The 19,012-nt window shown below is 32.4% G+C and overlaps 1 protein-coding gene across 1 annotated transcript; it reads right to left on the bottom strand.

The window, feature by feature from the left end:
• Positions 1-1,481: 1,481 nt before the first annotated feature.
• On the bottom strand, positions 1,482-18,192 carry LOC132277776 (B3 domain-containing protein REM16-like). Its single transcript, XM_059779624.1, has 7 exons — positions 17,946-18,192; positions 8,983-9,097; positions 8,673-8,760; positions 7,462-7,572; positions 3,052-3,679; positions 2,572-2,753; positions 1,482-2,260 (listed from the first exon to the last, which is right to left on the bottom strand). The coding sequence occupies exons 1-7, from the start codon at positions 18,190-18,192 to the stop codon at positions 1,850-1,852; spliced, it is 1,782 nt and encodes a 593-aa protein (XP_059635607.1). The 3' UTR covers positions 1,482-1,849.
• Positions 18,193-19,012: the final 820 nt, after the last annotated feature.

Below are 19,012 nucleotides of genomic sequence, written 5' to 3'. Positions count from 1 at the left end.
GAGCGAAAGTGCGCTAAAAGTATAAGAGCGTGAACGTTCTCGGAACGTAGCACCCGTTTAAAAAAATTGTGTAAATTAATGTATAACACATCGTTTCTCAATTCCCAAAGGGTCCGTTTGGTTAGACTGAAATAAATGGTGGAAGATGAAAGTGAAAAAAAGTGAAGTGAAGGAAAAAAAAAAAAAAATTTCCATGGTGCATTTGGTTAACATGAAATATTTTCAAGAAAATTGTGAGAAAATATTATGTTATTAGTTTGGATAAAATGAAAGAGAAAATAAAATGATTGTGCTTATTAAAATAGCCCTTATAATTTTAAATACTAAAAATACAAATAAATTTGGGTAAAATTAATTCATGCATCCAAATTTTGTTATTGATAATAGTATTCGGAACTTGTATGAGAGACACCAAGTCATCTGAATTTCTTCACTCAAAAATATTTTAACATATATAGACATTACAATTTATATAGTAATTGTAAAAACTTTGATTAAATCGAATAAGATTAGAATTGTTCTACTAGATGTTTGTTTATATTAGAATAACCAAAACCAATAAAATTTTATATATGACAACCAAGTTTCCGAAAAGTTTTCTTTTTGAATTCAACTAGAATTATATAAGTATAGAATATTTTGTTTTATTCTTTTTAAGGAATGTATATATTCCCTAAAACTTATAATAACTCTAATATCCCAATTTTAAAACCTAGTTGATATGTATATATACATATTATAAATTAATATAACGTAGTTAGAAAATACCCACCATAATATGTTATATGTATATACATATTTGGAAGGGAGAAAAATGAAAAAAAAGAAGAAGAAAAGAATAAAACATCAAGTTTGTATGCAAGATGATAAAAAAAAAAAAAAAAAAATGGATCTCTAAATGCACAATTTTTTTAAATTTTTTTTCAATTTTTTTCCTTTCTTGCTAGCTGTATCTAACCAAACACACCCAAAAAGAAAGATTCTCAGTCAGACTCTTCAGGAGACACTTCAATTTGGATTCAGGGCTGTTTCTGATGAATGGAATCTTGAAAAGCTTAGCAGTATCCATTATATATATGTGGAGGACAAGTGCAATCCTACATATTCTTTTTGCATGGAATGTTGCTTTCAGTGAGATAACAACCCATGCAAATCAAGCACTGTTCTGTGCATAGTGGAAGCACTGGAGAGGCCACACTTTGTGCCCTTTTCTCTCCTCCAAATGAGTTTGTGGTGCCACCAACAGTAACCATTGCCGGAGAGAGGGCAGCCCACAATCTATACAAGCTCAAAGAAAATTGTATAGAAAATAAAGTCCGAATTGAGATAGTATAAGCTCTTCTCCCGGTTTTTGAGATCTGATAGGGGCAAAATTATGCAGTGGTCAATGCATAATTTCAAACTAATAAGGGCGGTAAAGAAAGTGGAATGAAATAGTGGAAAGAACCAAGATAGAGAACAAAATATATATATTGGCCAAATTGAAAGCAATAATTAACTAATTTCAATATGCTAATGATGACCATACATGTTTATGCTGCTGTCTGTTGAAATAAAATCAATTCCCACATAACAAACTGCCGTTTAGCTCAGCAACAAATTAATTAAATCCAGCCAGAGTCAGAAAAATGCATTCCCGGGCGAGCAGAGAAATTAAGACACCGAATCCTCCTCACGATGGTGATGACATTTAACAAAACATAATATAATTATCATTAACATGAGCTATATCTAACAGACTACTTTAAAACATGCAACACTGTCAAAATGTAGATTAGAAACTTTCCAACAAGTCCAATATTTCATAACCAAGTTTAGGAGCAAAACATAGAGCAAATTACCAACATACTCATGCACCTGTGCCCTTGATCAATTTTCCCCTAGCATACTTTGACGGCCTTCTGTGCCTTGAGGAGGGAGACGTCAATATCGTTGGCAGATGTATGTCTTCAACAACTCGGAAGATACTAACATCCAAGACAACGGCTTCGTTTTTCTCACTTGCAAGATCAAACAGACACACATCAAATTCCTCTAAGCTGTTCTCAATAGCAAAATCCTTCCAACCACTACCTAGTACACCACCATATTTCCTGAAATAAAATCTGGTCTGCCATGTATTCTCTTTGACACGTAAAGTCACATCTTGGTTTTCAGGCCGGAGATGCCTGGTAGCCCATGCAGTAGGGACTGTCTGCAGAGCCATCACAAATACAGAGTCAAGATTTACAAAAGCCCACTCAAATTCGAGAAAAAAAAAAAAAAAGAGTTACAAATGAAACTTCAATGTTGTGCAGCTAACTATTGTAGTTGGTGAATTATTGTGGATACGCAAACAAAAAATTTCTTGTACTCACAAAGCAAAAAATAAGTAAAAAAATAAAAAAGAGGATAGAGGAAAGGAAAGAAACACAGACGGGTCAGTGGCCTAGCGGTATCAGGCTCTTACTCCCCAAAAGGAGGTTAAGGGTTCAAGTCTCAGTGGAGGCATGTGTGTGTGAGTAAATAAAAAACAGAGACATGTGCGCGCGCCCAAAAAAAAGAGGGTTAGGGGGTCAAATGAGAAGTTACCATTACAAACGACTTGTATACATGTGAAGGTCGCATAACCAGTACGAAACTGTCTTTGGTTGAGGCTGCAAACGCTGCCATTTTCAGAGCCTTCTCTTTCTCCTCTTCAGTTATAGGTCTTCTATTGGATACAAGTTTCACAGAACGGGCTAAATTTCTACTGATGGGCCTTTGAGTAGCATCTGAATCATTAATAAATCAAACAAAAGAAATTATTATTATTATTACTTTCTTTTTTAAAAAGAAGATTTACTCTCTAAACTCGACAAACATAACCACAGAATTTACAATTTTTGGCGTTTAAAAAATGTACCCCAACCAGGCAACCATAAAATGAAAAAAGAAAAAAATAATTAAAAAAAAAAGTCTCTTGTTTATGTAAATAGAATATGCATATGATATTAAGTAATAAATTAGAATTTAAGAAGAGGAAGATATATAAGGTTCTTAACATTATAGTACGGTCTCAAAAAGTAAAGCATTCTTTGGAAATCAAAATTTGAAGAAACTCACCATAATTAACTTTTTCTCCCTCTGCACAAGTAGAACGTTCTCTGTTTCTCAAGGTCTTCTTGCGTTGAAGCAATTTAATATGAGTAGCACCCTTCTGAGCCCGACTAGTTCCTTTACCTCGGGAATGCCATCTTGATGAAGTTGGGACTAAAAAATCATCCACCTTACGTTTCTTCTTTGATGAATTGCCTCCAACGTCGTCGTCATCATCATCATCAACATCATCATCATTATCATCATGTGAAGAATCTAGGGCAACTTCAACAGAGTTGTTGGTTATGTTTTTCTTTCTCTGGCACTGCTCGCGAACTTCACGTCCACAGTTTCTGACAAAATATGAAGCCTCCTTCTCACAAAAGCTTCGTCGGTCAAACATTAAAACATCAAAATGTCCTCCCCCATAGTATTTAAAGATCAAGATGTCACCTTCTTCTAGAGAATGATCTTCTACAAATTTTTGCCAACCATGTTTGAAGAGCAAAGTATCCCCATCTAGTGTTAGTCCTACATTCCACGTTGTACCACTTGGACCTTTAAGATCGATGGTTTCCGGTCGTTTCAGTTTCAAATTGTTGGAAACTTTTTTGGGGACAGCCTGCAATTCCACACACAATTATGCTCCAAATTATAGCTTTGGGGAACACAACAGACTTATACTATGTGCTGCAGAGAAAATAAGGGCGAACTTGAATTGACCAAAATGAATGAATCATCACCATGCACAACAGAACTCATGTAAAAAATCAAACAACTAAAGCACATAAAAGAATTATCGCCAGAAAAAAGTAAGTTGAGATGAAATTATCCATCCTGCCTATGCAAGGTGATTGGAACAGAAGACGTAATACAGAAACGGAAGACTTAATACATACCAGACCTTTTGACATTTTTTGCACAAAGTGACCACTCTTAGACATAAACTCGCATCCTCACACTTATCAATTCAAATTTTTGTCATTACACAAATAATGACCCCTATAACGTAACATTAATACTAATTAACAAGTGTGTTGACATTATAGAACTGATCAAGTGGGAATTTTTCTTCCAACTATAGTACTTCAACAAGATGCAAAATCTCAGACAAATGGATGTTTGTTATGAAATGAATACAGCAAAAAGCATACTCTAAGTAACTTAGAGAAATTTATTATTGGACAGCTCCACTAGCAAATTTTCTCCAAAGCAGATTGGTCACATAAAATAAACATAATATACGGAATAAGCAAAATGAAAGAGCACTAAATTAAACAAACCAAGCCAACTGCACATCAATCATATACTTAATGAAATAAATACGACGACTCATCCTCAAGTTCTATAATTTTAATCCTTATATGCAGTGACAATGGTAGCCCAAAGAGTTCTAATCAAATCGGTTTTGCTATTCATAAAAAAAAAAAAAACCATTGCCTAATATTGCTCTCACCTAACCTGTGGTATTATTTGCACAGAGGGACTACTCTAATACATTCACATCGTTACGCTTGGCAGCCCAAGTTTTCACCAGGCAATGGCCCCTTGGTTTGTTAGACACCTATATTGTAATTGTGGCAATTAGAATTTAACAAGTTACTTTGTTTCTTATCTTCAGAGTTATATTTGGTCAGGGCTTCAATTTCTATTATGATCAACTCTAGATAGGGATAAGCCCTTGCCTTCAAACACCTTAATTAATGAATTTGGATTATTTCAGATGGCAAGCGCGATAAAAAAATTAGTGAAATCAAATTTTTGGTGCCAAACACATGTTGAATTTACTATCTTGAATCAACAGGATGTTGGAAATTTAGCCATTGTAAGTTAAGAGCATTAGTTTATACAAGATCGAAATCTAGACGGTGATTGACAAATTATAACATTTAACAACTACTTGTCTTTGGTGTTGCACATTTAATCTACAACTTTTCAGAAGAACAAGCATGTAAAATTTACATGCTCATATAATTAACTTATTTCCTTCCTATAATGTGAAAAAATAATGTACGTTAACTTGCAAACCTCACTGACTGAAGCAAAAGAATATCTTAAATCTATGATTTTCCATGAGAAACTACACAAAATATGAAACTGATGTACCAAAAGGGCATCTAGCCCTTAGTGACTCAATATATTATTAGGATCCAAAAAAGGGCTGTTATACTATATTAAACAGTAAAATATTTTGAATTTATGTGAGAATTTAATTTTGAAGACTAAGTTAACAAAAGTCCATATCACTCAAACATAAATACCAACGTTTCCCAAATATGGGGAAAGATTAGAATATTATAGCACTAGATGACTATACAATTAATCAAAAAACCAATTAAATTGATATTATCAAAATATACAGCATTAATATATATATATATATATATTGCAGTTAATAAAAATTTATTGAGAAGAAACCAAAGAATACAAGAAGCGCTAAGGACACACACTACGGCAAGAACCAAGGATCTAAAATAGATAAGCGTAAACATTCAACTACAACACTAGCTGAACAACCAGAGCTAAACATAAATATAGGGCTAAAACCCTAGTGCACAAATAATTGAAGAATAAAAAATTAAAATTGCACACCAGCAAATTTATCATTAATGAAAATATATATAAGCATAATAATAAAATATATAGGATCTAAACAAAAATTTACATAAAATCAAAGGTTGCACACAAAACGTTCAAACTGACAATTCGATCCGAATCAATTCAAACCATGTGGTTTGCTTTCGTTTTATGACTCAACGGTTCGGTTTCAGTTCAAAAAATACTCCATTTGTGAGGTTGAGAGTTCAAGTCCCACTAGGGACATGTAATGAAGAATGAGTGTTTGCGTTTGCTTTAACTTTCACCAAAAAAAAAAAAAAAGACAAAAACAAAAAAACCTTTATAAAGTACATTGAATACTGGCATATCTTTATCTTCTAGTTCTTTGAAATAATGAATTTTGGTTATGATATCTATAGTTCTATGTCAATACTAATGGATCAGGGGTGGCTTAAGAGTTGGAATAACTAGGGTGGAATAGTATGGATGAAGATGACAAACAAAAATACAGAACTTGGTTAAAAAGTACATTGAAGACTGGCATGTTTTATTTTCTAGTCCTATGAATATATGACATTGCATCAAAGAACTTTAATACACTGATGCAAGTACAATTTTGATTATGATCCATCTATATTGATCAAGGGTGGGTTGAGAGTAATATTAATGGGGTGGAAGAGTGAGCAAATTCACTGGACTTGAGAAACAAAATTAAACACTGAAGACTGGTATACTTTTATCGTCTAGTTCTTTGAATGTATGACATTGCATCAAAGAACTCTAACAAACTGATTTAAGCACAATTTTGAGTATGATCCATCTATGTTGATATTTAGATTATCAGAGAAGATGAGCCGAAGTACTTCATTGTAGGCAATAGATGTAACAGAATTGAGGCAAATTGCAACCTCAGATTTTTTCTTCCCTTCCAAAGCTAATTTGAGTTTATTAATTCTAAAAGAATTCCTTTAACAAAAAAAACGTAAGAACTATAATAAATGGTAGCCAAGGCCAACCTCAGGCCTGGAACAATCAACCGACACCCAACCCTAGTAAAAATAAGTAAGACCAAGCCTAATAAATTTGAGGTAACTTAAGTGAAAAAACATTTTATATTATTCTCTTAAATAGGTTTTATGCATACATAAAAATATTCATAAAGTAGTTAATATATTATATAAAAAGAAGCAAAGTACAACAAATGAATTATATTATATAACAAGAACAGAACAATTAAACCACCATGGTTATTGGACTCTCCTATTGCCTATAACCAAGGCCAGGAGCAAAAAGAGGTGGGTTGGCATTAGGAAGGCAGTGAGTTGTAAAATAAAGTCAGATCTCTTTGATGAGAATGGAAAAAATAATAAGAAATAAAAATTCGAACAGCGAAAAAAATAATAAAAATTAGTGACAAATTAATATCCATTATCCCAACCGGTATAAAAGGCCAATTTTGTTTTTTTAATCCAGTGTTTTATTCAGCTAGGGACGCTGATTTTGCACAATTTGTCTATTCTCATAACCTTACAGAAAATAATAATAATAATAAATAAATAAATACTCTGTTTTCATACACAAACCCACGCCTGTCACCCGAGCAATGAACCCTTGATTACAAAATTAACTCTCTTTAACAAAAGCATCAAATGCACAAAATAGAAACAAGAGAGAATTACATTACATACATATATATATATATATATATATAAAATGATACACTTCAGAAAACTGTTCGTGATCTATCTTACAAAAGCAGGAATCAGATAAAGCAATTAAGTAGAAAAGAAAAAGAAAAAGAAAAAAAAAAGTTCTGAATTCTTGCACAGAGAGAGTTAAACATACTAGTTGGTGATGGAAATGCCCAGAGAGAATTTGAAAGAACTGCACACATTGAAAGTGGGTCCAATAGATGTTTTCTTCCCAGCTTCTGCATTCCGTACCCTCTTCTCCCATCTAAACGACAAGATCAGATTATTCAATCATCAACCCAAATACATATACATATATATATATACACACACAATCAGAGCATAAAAGATGAAAATTGACACTTTTTGGAACTTTCAGAAATCCCATATATAGTTTTACAAGATTTGAAACCAAGGTAGAGAGAAAGTTACCTTTAAAACCCAGCGTTCAAGAGAGATACCTCAAATCCAAACCCAGTGACAAATCACACAACACTTGGTTACGTCTTCTTCCCGCCGCTTGTCTTCTTTTTTTGTGGCGATTAAGAAAGAAGATGAAGATTTGACAAACGATTCGTTTTCCACCATTTTGTAAAGTCATTGTAGCGCTTTCTAAAAATATGAAATAGGAGTATTACCAAATATGGTAACATGGTCATCCAAAAGTATATATATATGGTAACATGCCACCATCGGGCTAATACCAATGGGCTTTAGCCCAATTTTATGACCTACCTTGAGGGTAAGGTGGTAGTAGGATTGGGTTGGGGTTTGCGTAAATTATGTGAGTACTTAACAAAAGGGTAATTTACACACACACACACACATATATATATATAGATATATATTTTTATAATTTGTTATAATTACGCAGACTTTTTTTTGTGATTTAGGAATTACTAAGGCCTCTTCTAAAAATAAAAATATTCTACAGAAATCTTCCTTACGACGGATTGCTAAATACACTCACGGAACTGACTAATTTATTAAAATACCCATACATTGCCATAATAAATTACTAAAATATTCATCAAATTTTAATTAAAAAATCCATATTCTGCGCAATGTTTCTCTTTCCTCTCTCCTCCTCTCACCACCGCCACAACCTTTCCTCACCGCCGGCAACTTCTTCCACCGCCATCTCTTCCCACCGCCGGTGACTTCTTCCACCGCCGCCTCCTTTTACCACCGACGACTTTTTCCACCACCACTACCTCAATCCACACACCACCGCCACAACCCCTCTCTCTTTCTCAACATACTCCCATCACCTCCCACTTCCACCACCTCCTTCCACTGCCATCGCCGTCATCACCAACACAACCACCATAGCTCTCTCTTTTCTCCTTAACAGCATATTCAAACCAAGGTTGTTAAAATCGGGATTCTACGCAAAATCGTTTTGGGTTTCGTAGAATCGGAATCGTAGAATCGGATCGTGAATCGTAAGATTCTACCAAATTGTGAAAAAACAATTAAAACTAACTTCTTAAACAATAAGATCTGTAAAATATAATCAAAATAAGGCCAAAACACACAATATTACATATCCATGAGTCCACAAATCTCAAATCCTAACAATATTCCAAAGTCCGAATATAAATAAAAGAAAATGTAGCTCAAAATAACATAGAGTTCTAACTCATCCATCTCTAAAGTTAGAAACTAAAATTACATATCCATAAAGTCATCATTGAACTCTTCATCATCACCATCTTCCTCATTAGCATCATCAACGGGATTTAATGGCTCCATGTCTTCATTATCATTAATTGCATAAATTTCCTCAACTATAAAGCATAAAGAAAGAAAGAAAATTAATATAATTTAATAATTTAAACAATATTATAATAAAAGTTTAAAGTTTACGTTCTTACGTATCCTAGTCATCCTTTTTACTTCATCTTCTTCATCGGTATCATCTTCTTGAACTTTGTCATCAAGAACCCTCAACCATTTAGTTTTTGTTGGAAGAACTGGATCCTCTTTTTCGGTAATCCATTCATCATTGAAAGAAACATCGGAAGAAACAAATTGGTTCTATGACGGCTTGTCTTTTCACGTGCCTCTCCCTCAATTTTATGTTATACAGAACAAATACCAAATCATTCAGTTTTTTTTTGTTGCAACCGGTTTTTCCTTTTTGAATGCACCTAAATATATTGCCAATGAGGTTAAAACTTAAAACTAAACTATGACATTATTAAAATTTTGGAACTATGCATTATTCGATAATTTACCATCTCAAAGGCAATCCAGTTCCTTTCACATCCCAAAGAGCTACATGTTAAACTCAATATTCTAATTGCAAACCGCTTTAACTCGGGGCACTCATCACCAAATGAATTCTAATTGCAAACTGCTTTAACTTGGGGCACTCAACCACAGACCACTTGTAATGTTTACAGGACATCCTTTTTTTTTTTTTTTTTTTTTTTTCTTACTACTATTTAATTAAATAGCTAAATTCAAATTCCCTGGTAAGCTATTCCAGTTCTTCTTCCATATACTTAGTACCAAATAGTTATGAAATGATTTTATCGAATTTAATTTATTATTCCCACCTGTTATATAAACCTAATATTATGTATAGTTGAATAGTTCCAATTTTTTATGTGGGTTACAGTCTTTCTTTGTGTGTATTATTTATTCATATATCAATCTTTCTTTGTAACCGTGAGTGAGAATTCATGTGGGTTTGTGCAAGTGAAAGATAATGGAATTTGAGTAGGAAAAAAAAAAATGAAAAGAGAGAGAGAGAGAGAGTTTAGAGTCTTATAAAGATGTGATTTTATTTGTAGCAGGAGAGATGGCAACAACTTTTGGATGTCCTTTTACATTGTCACAGTGGAAGGAACTCAAGACACAATCAATGATTTACAAATATATAATGGCCTCTGTATTTGAATGAAATATGTTACTATTTAATGTTTACAGGACAGCCTTTCTGGTGTAGCTATTTAATTACTCATTGCTACTAGTTTCAATTCAAATTTGGTTCTCTAATTTTAACAACAATATCAGATAGATCAAAATATTATTTGGCTTCAAAAGTTGTAAAAATTAATGCAGTATTTGTGATTCCGCTGGTTAAAATTTCATGAAATTAAAGGGTGTCAAGGCTGATAAGATTTTCTGGACGAAGATTTGGAGAAGAATTAGAGAATAGCAATCAGTAATCACCCACTCACTGTATCTATGATTCCATACTAAAAAAAAGAGGGAGAAAAATAATTCTTAGTATAGAACATACCTGACCAAGCCGCCGAACCTGCTGCTGTATGGAATGGATCCGATCTGCTCTATAGAGGCCTCTACACTGCCGCCTCCTCTCAGTCCTCACTCCTCACTCTTGAGTCTTGACTTCCCGTTTCTAAGTCTATAATAGAGTAGGGTTTTCTATTTTGGTTTTGTTACTTTATATTTTATAATTTATAAAATAAATAATAAAACGTATAATTTGGTAAGTTTTTGGCCAGACCTGCCCAAACAACTAATACAATTAAGGCCCAAAGACCAAATATTATAAACGCCCGCCCAAAGGCCCCAAACACCCATTTTTGATAGAATCGATAGAATCGTATAGAATCGTACGATTCTACGATTCTACCAACGATTCTACCGATTCTACCCCCGATTCTACCAATTAAGCGATTCTGCTGTGATTTGAGTCGATTTGGAGTTCTGAGTCGTAGAATCGTGCGATTCTACGACTTAGAATCGCGATTTTGATAACTATGATTCAAACACTACGTACGACCCAAACCCTCGACTCGTGGCATGTCAAATCTCAAAACTTCCAAATCTATAAACCTCTCACTGTGCCCCACTCCCACCACTGACATTTTATGTCCTCTCCTAACCATCTCACTTTTTCCTATAAAAAACACATATATATAAGATATATTGATTGGAGTTTTTTTCGTTTCTTTTTTTGATTTGTGTGTTATCAATGAAAGTCTCATGAGAGACCCAATCTCCAATACACAAAAATTAGATCTTTCACAGGATAGATTAAAGTTCTTATAATAATGGTGGAATTGTTAATTTGCACTTGCAGCAGCGATGGAGGAGCAATGGATGTGGGCATAACCCAGATTGATTTTACACTATTGATCTTTGTTGAAAGTTTAATTTTGGTAATTAATTTTTTTTCTTCCGAATGTATAATTCTTCCATTCTAAACCAAATCTAAGAGTTGACCAATTGCTGATATGATACACTAATAAAATTGTGATTCAAAATAACAGCCAAAAAGCGAATTCAACCTATGATAGTGATCAAAGATTATGTATTCTTTTGATATATATATAATATATACTAATATCATATTGTATTCTTTTGATATATATATATATATATATCAATTGGAAGGGACAAGGGTATTATGGAAATTTTAATAAAATTTGCACATGACATTAGCACATTTCGTCCTTGACTGACGTTAACTCTAACAAAAGGAAAGTATGTGTAAGATAGATGGGAAGTTCGTGTAATTATGACAAATTATAAGGGAGGTTTGTGTAAATTACCCTTAATAAAAAGATTTGAGATCGTGTGGTGGATTCTATCACATGACGTCATGATGATGTCACTTCTAGATATAGTATTTCAATTGTTTGAAAAATTAGAATAATAAAAAAAAAAAAAATTACTCCAATTCCGGTGTGATGTTGAGTGTTCGTCGATGATAGTGTTTGCATTTACGAGCAATCGGATGAATGGAGTGCGATGATGGTTGCTGAGGGCTGCATTGTTAAAACCAATTGTGAGATAGGTGGTGATGGTTAGGAAGAGAGAGGGGTTTGCAAAGAAGGGAAGGCAGTTGTGAAGAGCATTTTAGGAATAAATTTCAAATCGTCCCTTATTTGCAGTTAAGTTTTATTAACTTTTTTTTTTTAACTTTACTGTCACTAAAACCTAATTTTTGTAAAGAATAATTTTGTTTAGAATATCTCTAAGGGAGATGATATTTGCACTCCACTATTATACAATTGCAATGCACTTTTCTTTTTCTTTAAAAAAAAATGACAAGAAGACTCTTAAACTTATTAATACACCTTTTCTTATTTTATTATAAAGTAAACTTAAATATTCAAATAAATTCTAAATTAATTTTTAAAAAACACACCAGGGAAAAAATATCAAATTAAACTCAAAGTATAAAATAGAAAAGAAAATTTTTTCTAAAAAGAATATCATTCCCACCACCATTCAAATTAATTCTTAAAAATCACATTAAAAAAATCTAAACATAAACTCAAAGCATAAAATAAAAAAGAAAAAAAAAAATTACCATTCCCATTACTATTATCATCAAAGGAGTTTAATGGTTCATGAAGTTTTAATAGTTATTCAATGTTTCTTTATGCTAACAAGGTCAAATATATCGTTCTAATTATGTGTGTATGAGAGAGAGAGAGAAGAAAATTAATACAAAATAAAGAAAAAGTTTAGAAATGCAGGAAGCAAGAGAAAAATAGAGGTTAATAGAAAAGCAAGATAGCAAAACCGTAAATTAGAAAAGAAGGGAGTGACAAAAAGATCTTACCATAATCAAAAAGGGTAATTATGGTATTTGAGAAAAATAATTATTAATTTTTAAAGTTAAGGCTAAATGTGTTATTTCTTTTATTAAGATTGGAGTGCAATAGTATAAAATGGAGTGAATACAATCTTCCTATCACTAAAATCTTTTTTTTTTTTTTAAATATTAAAAATCACTTCTTAAAAAGTTTAAGTTTCCAAAAAGGGTGTAATAATAATAAATAATGGTATCATGCGTCTACTTGGAAAGGTTGAGGTTTTGACTACTGTAAACAAAATGTGAAATTCACCAATTTTAATTCAAGACTTTAATTCGGTGCAGTAGAACACATCTCAAGTCTAAATTAAGTATAACACGAAGTGACTGCTCTCATACTTAAACTTGTATCCTTGCACTTGTCAATTCAAACATGCTGACTTATCAATAATATACTCGATGAAAATTGCAAGATCACTAAATTAAAATATCAATAATATTAATATACTTTGATGAAATAAATATGCTGACTTATCTTCAAGTTCTATAATTTTAATTCATATATGCAGTCTCAATGTCCAATCCAAATACAACTCTTTTTTGTTATTCACATAAGGAGAAGATATTGAGTGCATCAGGTATGCCACGTTATTGGTATGCTCAATCAATAAAAATACATCATTCTATGAAATTGATCTCATCTATTTTTGAAAAATCTTCAACTAATTGTTATATTGATTTTTATTGGTCCGGCGTGCAAATACATTATTCTATTAAATTGATCTCACCTATTTTGAAAATTGCTCAACTAACTCTTATATTGATTTTTATTGCCCGACATACAAATGACTTGGTATGCCTGGCGCATTTAATATCTCCTTACGCTTGGCAGTATTCTAAGCTTTCACTACTTCAACAAGCAACTGTTGAAAATAAACTTGATTTTAAAATTTTAGTAGTAATTAGTATTTTCAAGTATTTGGTATACATGATGCATGTGTGCATTTCATGTTAGTTGGGTAGTAAATGGTCTTAATGGAGAAGGTTATTTAAGACTAAGAGGTATAGAAATTAAGCCTCCTAAATACTATGCTAGTGGGAGTTATGTTACTAATGGTTATGTTAGTGGGAATAATGGGAGTTATGAACATTTAAATGTAATTGATTACATATGTCTAATCCTATATAAACTCATGTAATGGACCTATTTATATGTGAGTAGAAGAATAAGATGAAATAGTATGAGTAGAAAATAATATATTTCTAAGTGGTTCATTTCCTCAATTCCTCTTCCATATTATTGTGTTGTGTGTGTCTCTAACCAGTCCACTATTTCCAACAAAGTGGTATCAGAGCAAAAGTCAAAAAAGTGGTATCAAAGTAAAAGTCAACGAAGTGGTATCAGAGCCAGGTTTCATGTTCAGAGCCCAGACGATCCTAAAGGTCTAACGAAATTGATCCTAAAAGGTTCAACATTTTGAGAAAGAAAAACATGTTTCTCCTTGATGAGAAAATGTATTTTCTTAGTGAGAAGATGATGTTCTCTAATTACAAGAGAATGAGAATCATCATGACATCATACCTCAAAGCATGTGATTTGTGGGATGTAGTTGGAGAAGAGCCAAAGAATAACATGTCAAACAAGCTTCTTGAAAAAAAAAAAAAAAAGGCATTGGTAGTGTTGCGAAAGGCAATACATCAAAAAATTTGGAAGTACTTTGGAGAGTCTAAAACTCCAAGTTGTGTTTGGAAGATACTCGAGGCCATCACTTTCAAGCATAGAGGTGAATCATTACCCATAGAGTATTGGGTACAATACTTTGAGGACGACGAGTTTACGAAAGATGATTATCAAATTCTTAAAGATAAATTTGTGGAGAATGAAGAGGAATGTTATGCAAATGAAGTTGACCATTTTGAAGATTCAAAAGTTGAAGAAGAATTTGAAATGGTGAATGGGGAAGAGGTAAAGAAAGGTGTTGAAGAAGAGATTGAAAAAGTGGAGGAGAGTGAAGTGGAAAGAGAAATTAAAGAAGAATAAAGTGTTAAAGAAGAGGCAAAAGTTGATGAAGTTGGTGAGTTAACATCTTCAGGTATGGTTACAAAATTCACCTTCAAAGAAGTTATATTTGATTTATTTGATAAAATTATGATTTCTTCATATTCATCTCAATTGGAAAACGAAATCAAATATTATGATAATTGTGTTGTTGTGGAGAATAATGAACTTCTCTTGAAGAAAGTTACTCCAAAGAAGTATGCGATTGAAGCTCAAGATGATAAAAAATTCTCAAATTATTTTTTAAAAAATAGTTTGGAGAATTTTGTAATTGACAGAGGTTGGGTGAATATGGAGTTATTTTTTGACTCTAAAGAAGAAGCATATGTGAAGTTGAAGAGTCATAAAAAATTTAAGAAGAAAAAAGATAGATTATGGGTTTGTATAAAGAGGATGATATATGATTATGTGAAGACATCAAACAAGCATTTGAAGATTTTTCATAAGCCATATACATCAATGGAAATGGCCAAAAAGATTGTTGCAATTGAAGGAGGTAGAACTCAAGACAAAGTAACAAACTTTTGATCGAGCCCCCAAGATGAATAAAAAGCTTACTTTCAAGTTACAAAATCAAGTTTAAAGGGGGGTGTTGAAAATAAACTTGATTTTAGAGTTTTAGTAGTGATTAGTATTTTCAAGTATTTGGTATACATGATGCATGTGTACATTTCATATTAGTTGGGTAGTAAATGGTCTTGTTAGAGAAGGTTATGTAAGACTAAGAGGTATGGGAATTAAGCCTCCTAAATATCATGTTAGTGTGAGTTATGTTACTAATGGTTATGTTAGTGGGAGTAATGGGAGTTATGAACATTTAAATGTAATTGGTTACATATGTCTAATCCTACATAAACTCATGTAATGGACCTATTTTATATGTGAGTAGAAGAATAAGATGAAATAGTATGAGTAGAAAATAATATATTTCCAAGTGTTTCCTTTCCTTAATTCCTCTTCCATATTATTGTGTTGTGTGTCTTTAACCGGTCCACTATATCCAACAAAATGATATTAGAGCAAAAGCCAACAAAGTGGTATCAAAGAAAAAACCAACAATGTCCCTTGGTTTGTTAGACACCTATATTGTAATAGTGGCATCTCCAATTTCATTGCTTTCTTTCTTCCTTCACAGTTATTATTGTCTTAAGGGCTTCAATTTCATTTATGGTTAACTCTAGAAGGTAATTGAAGTAATAATTTGGCTTAGGTTCAGTTGGCATGGGAAATCAAAAAATTCAGGAAGTCAATTTTTGTTGTCAAAAATATATTGAATCTAGTAGCTGTAATCAAAAGAATGTCAAAAACTTTTTTAGTTTTTCCATGCTTTTCCAGAAGAAATCCACAATTAATACATTAACTTTACTCAATGATTAATTTCGTTTATTATATATATATATATATATATATATATATATATATATATATATATATATATATATATATATATTACTTGTCAATGGTTAGTGGGATTAGAGAGTTAAGAGGTTAAAGGGGGAGGGAACTGATGTCAGTGGGTTTCGAACAGGTCAAAGGTCTCAAACAACACACGCCCACCGATGCGCTTGAATTTAGTGTGATTAAGTTAATCATAGTAAAATTAAATTCCAGCGTAAGTGTAGTTTTAAGTGTATGTTCTAAAGTCAATAATTTAACAACCGTCCCATGTATCCAGATTTTAAACCATAGAGTCTTGCGAATAAATCAGAGAATTATCAAAGCAAAAGTCCACAGCTCTGTAATTCTTGTGTGTCATCATGCCACAAAAAAGAAGAGGAATAAATTGATATGACGACGGTTACAATTTTTTAGCTCATTGTTGACCCATTGCAATTCTTCTCAAATAGAGAGTTCATCTTTTTATTACCGAATTAGAACAAATGATAATGCGGTTCATTCCCAACTCATTTAGCCCTGTATATGACACCCATCATATACATCTATATAAATCAATCCGTATAAATCATAAGACACCTCAATAAGAGTTCATCTCATGAGTTAATCAATGCGTGCGTGTACACACGCACATACACATATATATAAAGAATTTAACCACATATTTCATTTAGATAAAATGTCAATTAGGATTGAAACAACTGCTGTGCGGGGCATACAAAATCCCAACACTGCCTGGGAAATCAACTCTAAAGGGTAAGTGATAATATTTAACAAACTTAGTTATCACAACATGAGCTACATCTACCAGAATTCCCTTTAACAAATGTAACATGTCCAATATTTCATAACCAAATTTATGAGTGAAAACACAGCATATTATCAACTCATGCAGCAGTGCCCTTGATTAATTTTCCCCTAAGAAACTTTGACGGCATTCCATGTCTCTAGGAGGGAGAGTTTGTCATGAAAAAAAAAAAAAAAAGGATCAAATAGGAGTTTATGAGAACAAAGAGAAAATTAATGACAAAAAAAAAAAATAAATGAGAACAAGAGAAAAATAATGATAAGAAAAAAAAAAAAAAAAAAAAAAAATTAGGCACACACAAACGAGATAAGGATTTATACGTGGTTCACCCTCACAAATAGGATTATGTCCATGGGCGATGATGATTCGAATCACTATAAAGAAGAAGATTACAAACTGAAGAACGTTTTGGTTCTTCCTCACAATAATCTCTCTTCTCACATCACTCACTCACCAACAAAGAAGACTCACTTAACACTCAAAAAATACCCTAAATAGTATATGGTTTACACAAAGAGAAAAACCCACCCAAATACAACTTCAACACTCTCTTGAAGATTGTACACACAAAAGGATTTTCTCACACACACAAACCCAATATACTCACTTGATCTGAATATTATCTTACTCTTGGATGCCTCTCAGATGCTTTTCATCGAATGAGTGTAAGGCTATTTATAGCCAAAAATATACTTGGTGTCCAAGTATATTACAAAGCTTCCTTTGGAAGCCAAATAGCACTTGTTGTCCAAGAATTTCAAAGCTTCATTTGGAAGCTAATTTGGAAGCTTTACCATCACACTTCTTTAGCCAAAAGATTTTTGCCATGTCATAAATGAATTTTAGACAAACTTCTAACAGAGTTCAATATTGTTGGTGGAGTTATGTCTTCAACAACTCGAAAGATTCTAACTTCCAAGACAACGTTGTCATTTGTCCCCTTATCAAGCTCAAACAGACACGCATCAAATTCTTCTAAGCCATTTCGAAGCGCAAAATTCTTCCAACCACCAGCTAGTACACCGCCATGTTTTCTGGTATTAAATTTGGTCTTCCACGTATTCTCGTTGACACGTTGCGCGGAATGGCCAAATTTCATACTGATGGTGTTAGACATAATAAATTCTTTAACAATAATTAGCCCATTAGGATTCAACTTTGATGAACAAAAACACAATGATTTATAAAATTTAGAACTGGTACATATCTTACCTTGATCCATTATGAGTAAGAGATTTTGAACCTTAGTTATTGATGCTGACTAAACTTCAAATTGAGCCAAGAACTAGGTTCCGTCTATTCTGAATAACCAATGTAAAATTATAAGATCTTCAAACCACTTCTCTTTCTATAGTTAATGGGTACTAATTGTGGTGTTTCATATCACAATTCACGTCATAAGAGAGTATGGTTTGGGACCTTTATATATATCATTAGTTCATTAAAGTTAGTCTTCCCATTAAAGACTTTTATATTTTCATAAGAATACCAAGAGTTACAAGAAATTCTAACTCTTCATTAACTATTCATTAAGTGAACACTAATTAAAAGAGTTACCAAATGTTATGTTCACTTAACTCTTCATTAAGTGAACATTAACTTTAATTCCATTAGTGTCACTTAAGTTTATAGAAGTGTATGTAACTCAAAAATTGGCGTTATAAGTGTTTACAAAACTTTACACTTTTGGTCTTCAATACACTAGGTGCACTTAATATTGGATCACCTTCCAATTAATTTCTTATAACCCTGCTTATGGAATTATCTAGTATATCATAATATCATATGTATGATCATGTAAAGGCCACTAATTAAAGTGATAAATTTCTAACAATCTCCCACTTGGCCTGAATGATTATACCATCTACTAGATTGTTCACATAAAATGGCCAACATATTTTTCCAAAAAAGAGGTTACA

Source organism: Cornus florida, unplaced genomic scaffold (genome assembly GCF_030987335.1).
Source record: "Cornus florida cultivar Cherokee Brave unplaced genomic scaffold, ASM3098733v1 CherokeeBrave_3.0.0_Hap2_Chr10, whole genome shotgun sequence".
Taxonomy (NCBI): domain Eukaryota; kingdom Viridiplantae; phylum Streptophyta; class Magnoliopsida; order Cornales; family Cornaceae; genus Cornus; species Cornus florida.
The sequence above is the reverse complement of the archived record's forward strand: the minus strand, read 5'-3'. Positions and strand labels throughout refer to the sequence as shown.

What these genes read in the sequence shown, in the direction of transcription:
- LOC132277776 (XM_059779624.1), bottom strand. Translation starts at nt 18,192, where the DNA reads ATGAAATTTGGCCATTCCGCGCAACGTGTCAACGAGAATACGTGGAAG. An exon ending in AATGATGACTTTATGGATAT is followed by an intron (nt 8,761 to 8,982) that starts GTAATTTTAGTT and finishes ACAATTTGGTAG; the next exon opens with AATCTTACGATTCACGATCC. An exon ending in TCCCGATTTTAACAACCTTG is followed by an intron (nt 7,573 to 8,672) that starts GTTTGAATATGC and finishes CTTGTCGTTTAG; the next exon opens with ATGGGAGAAGAGGGTACGGA.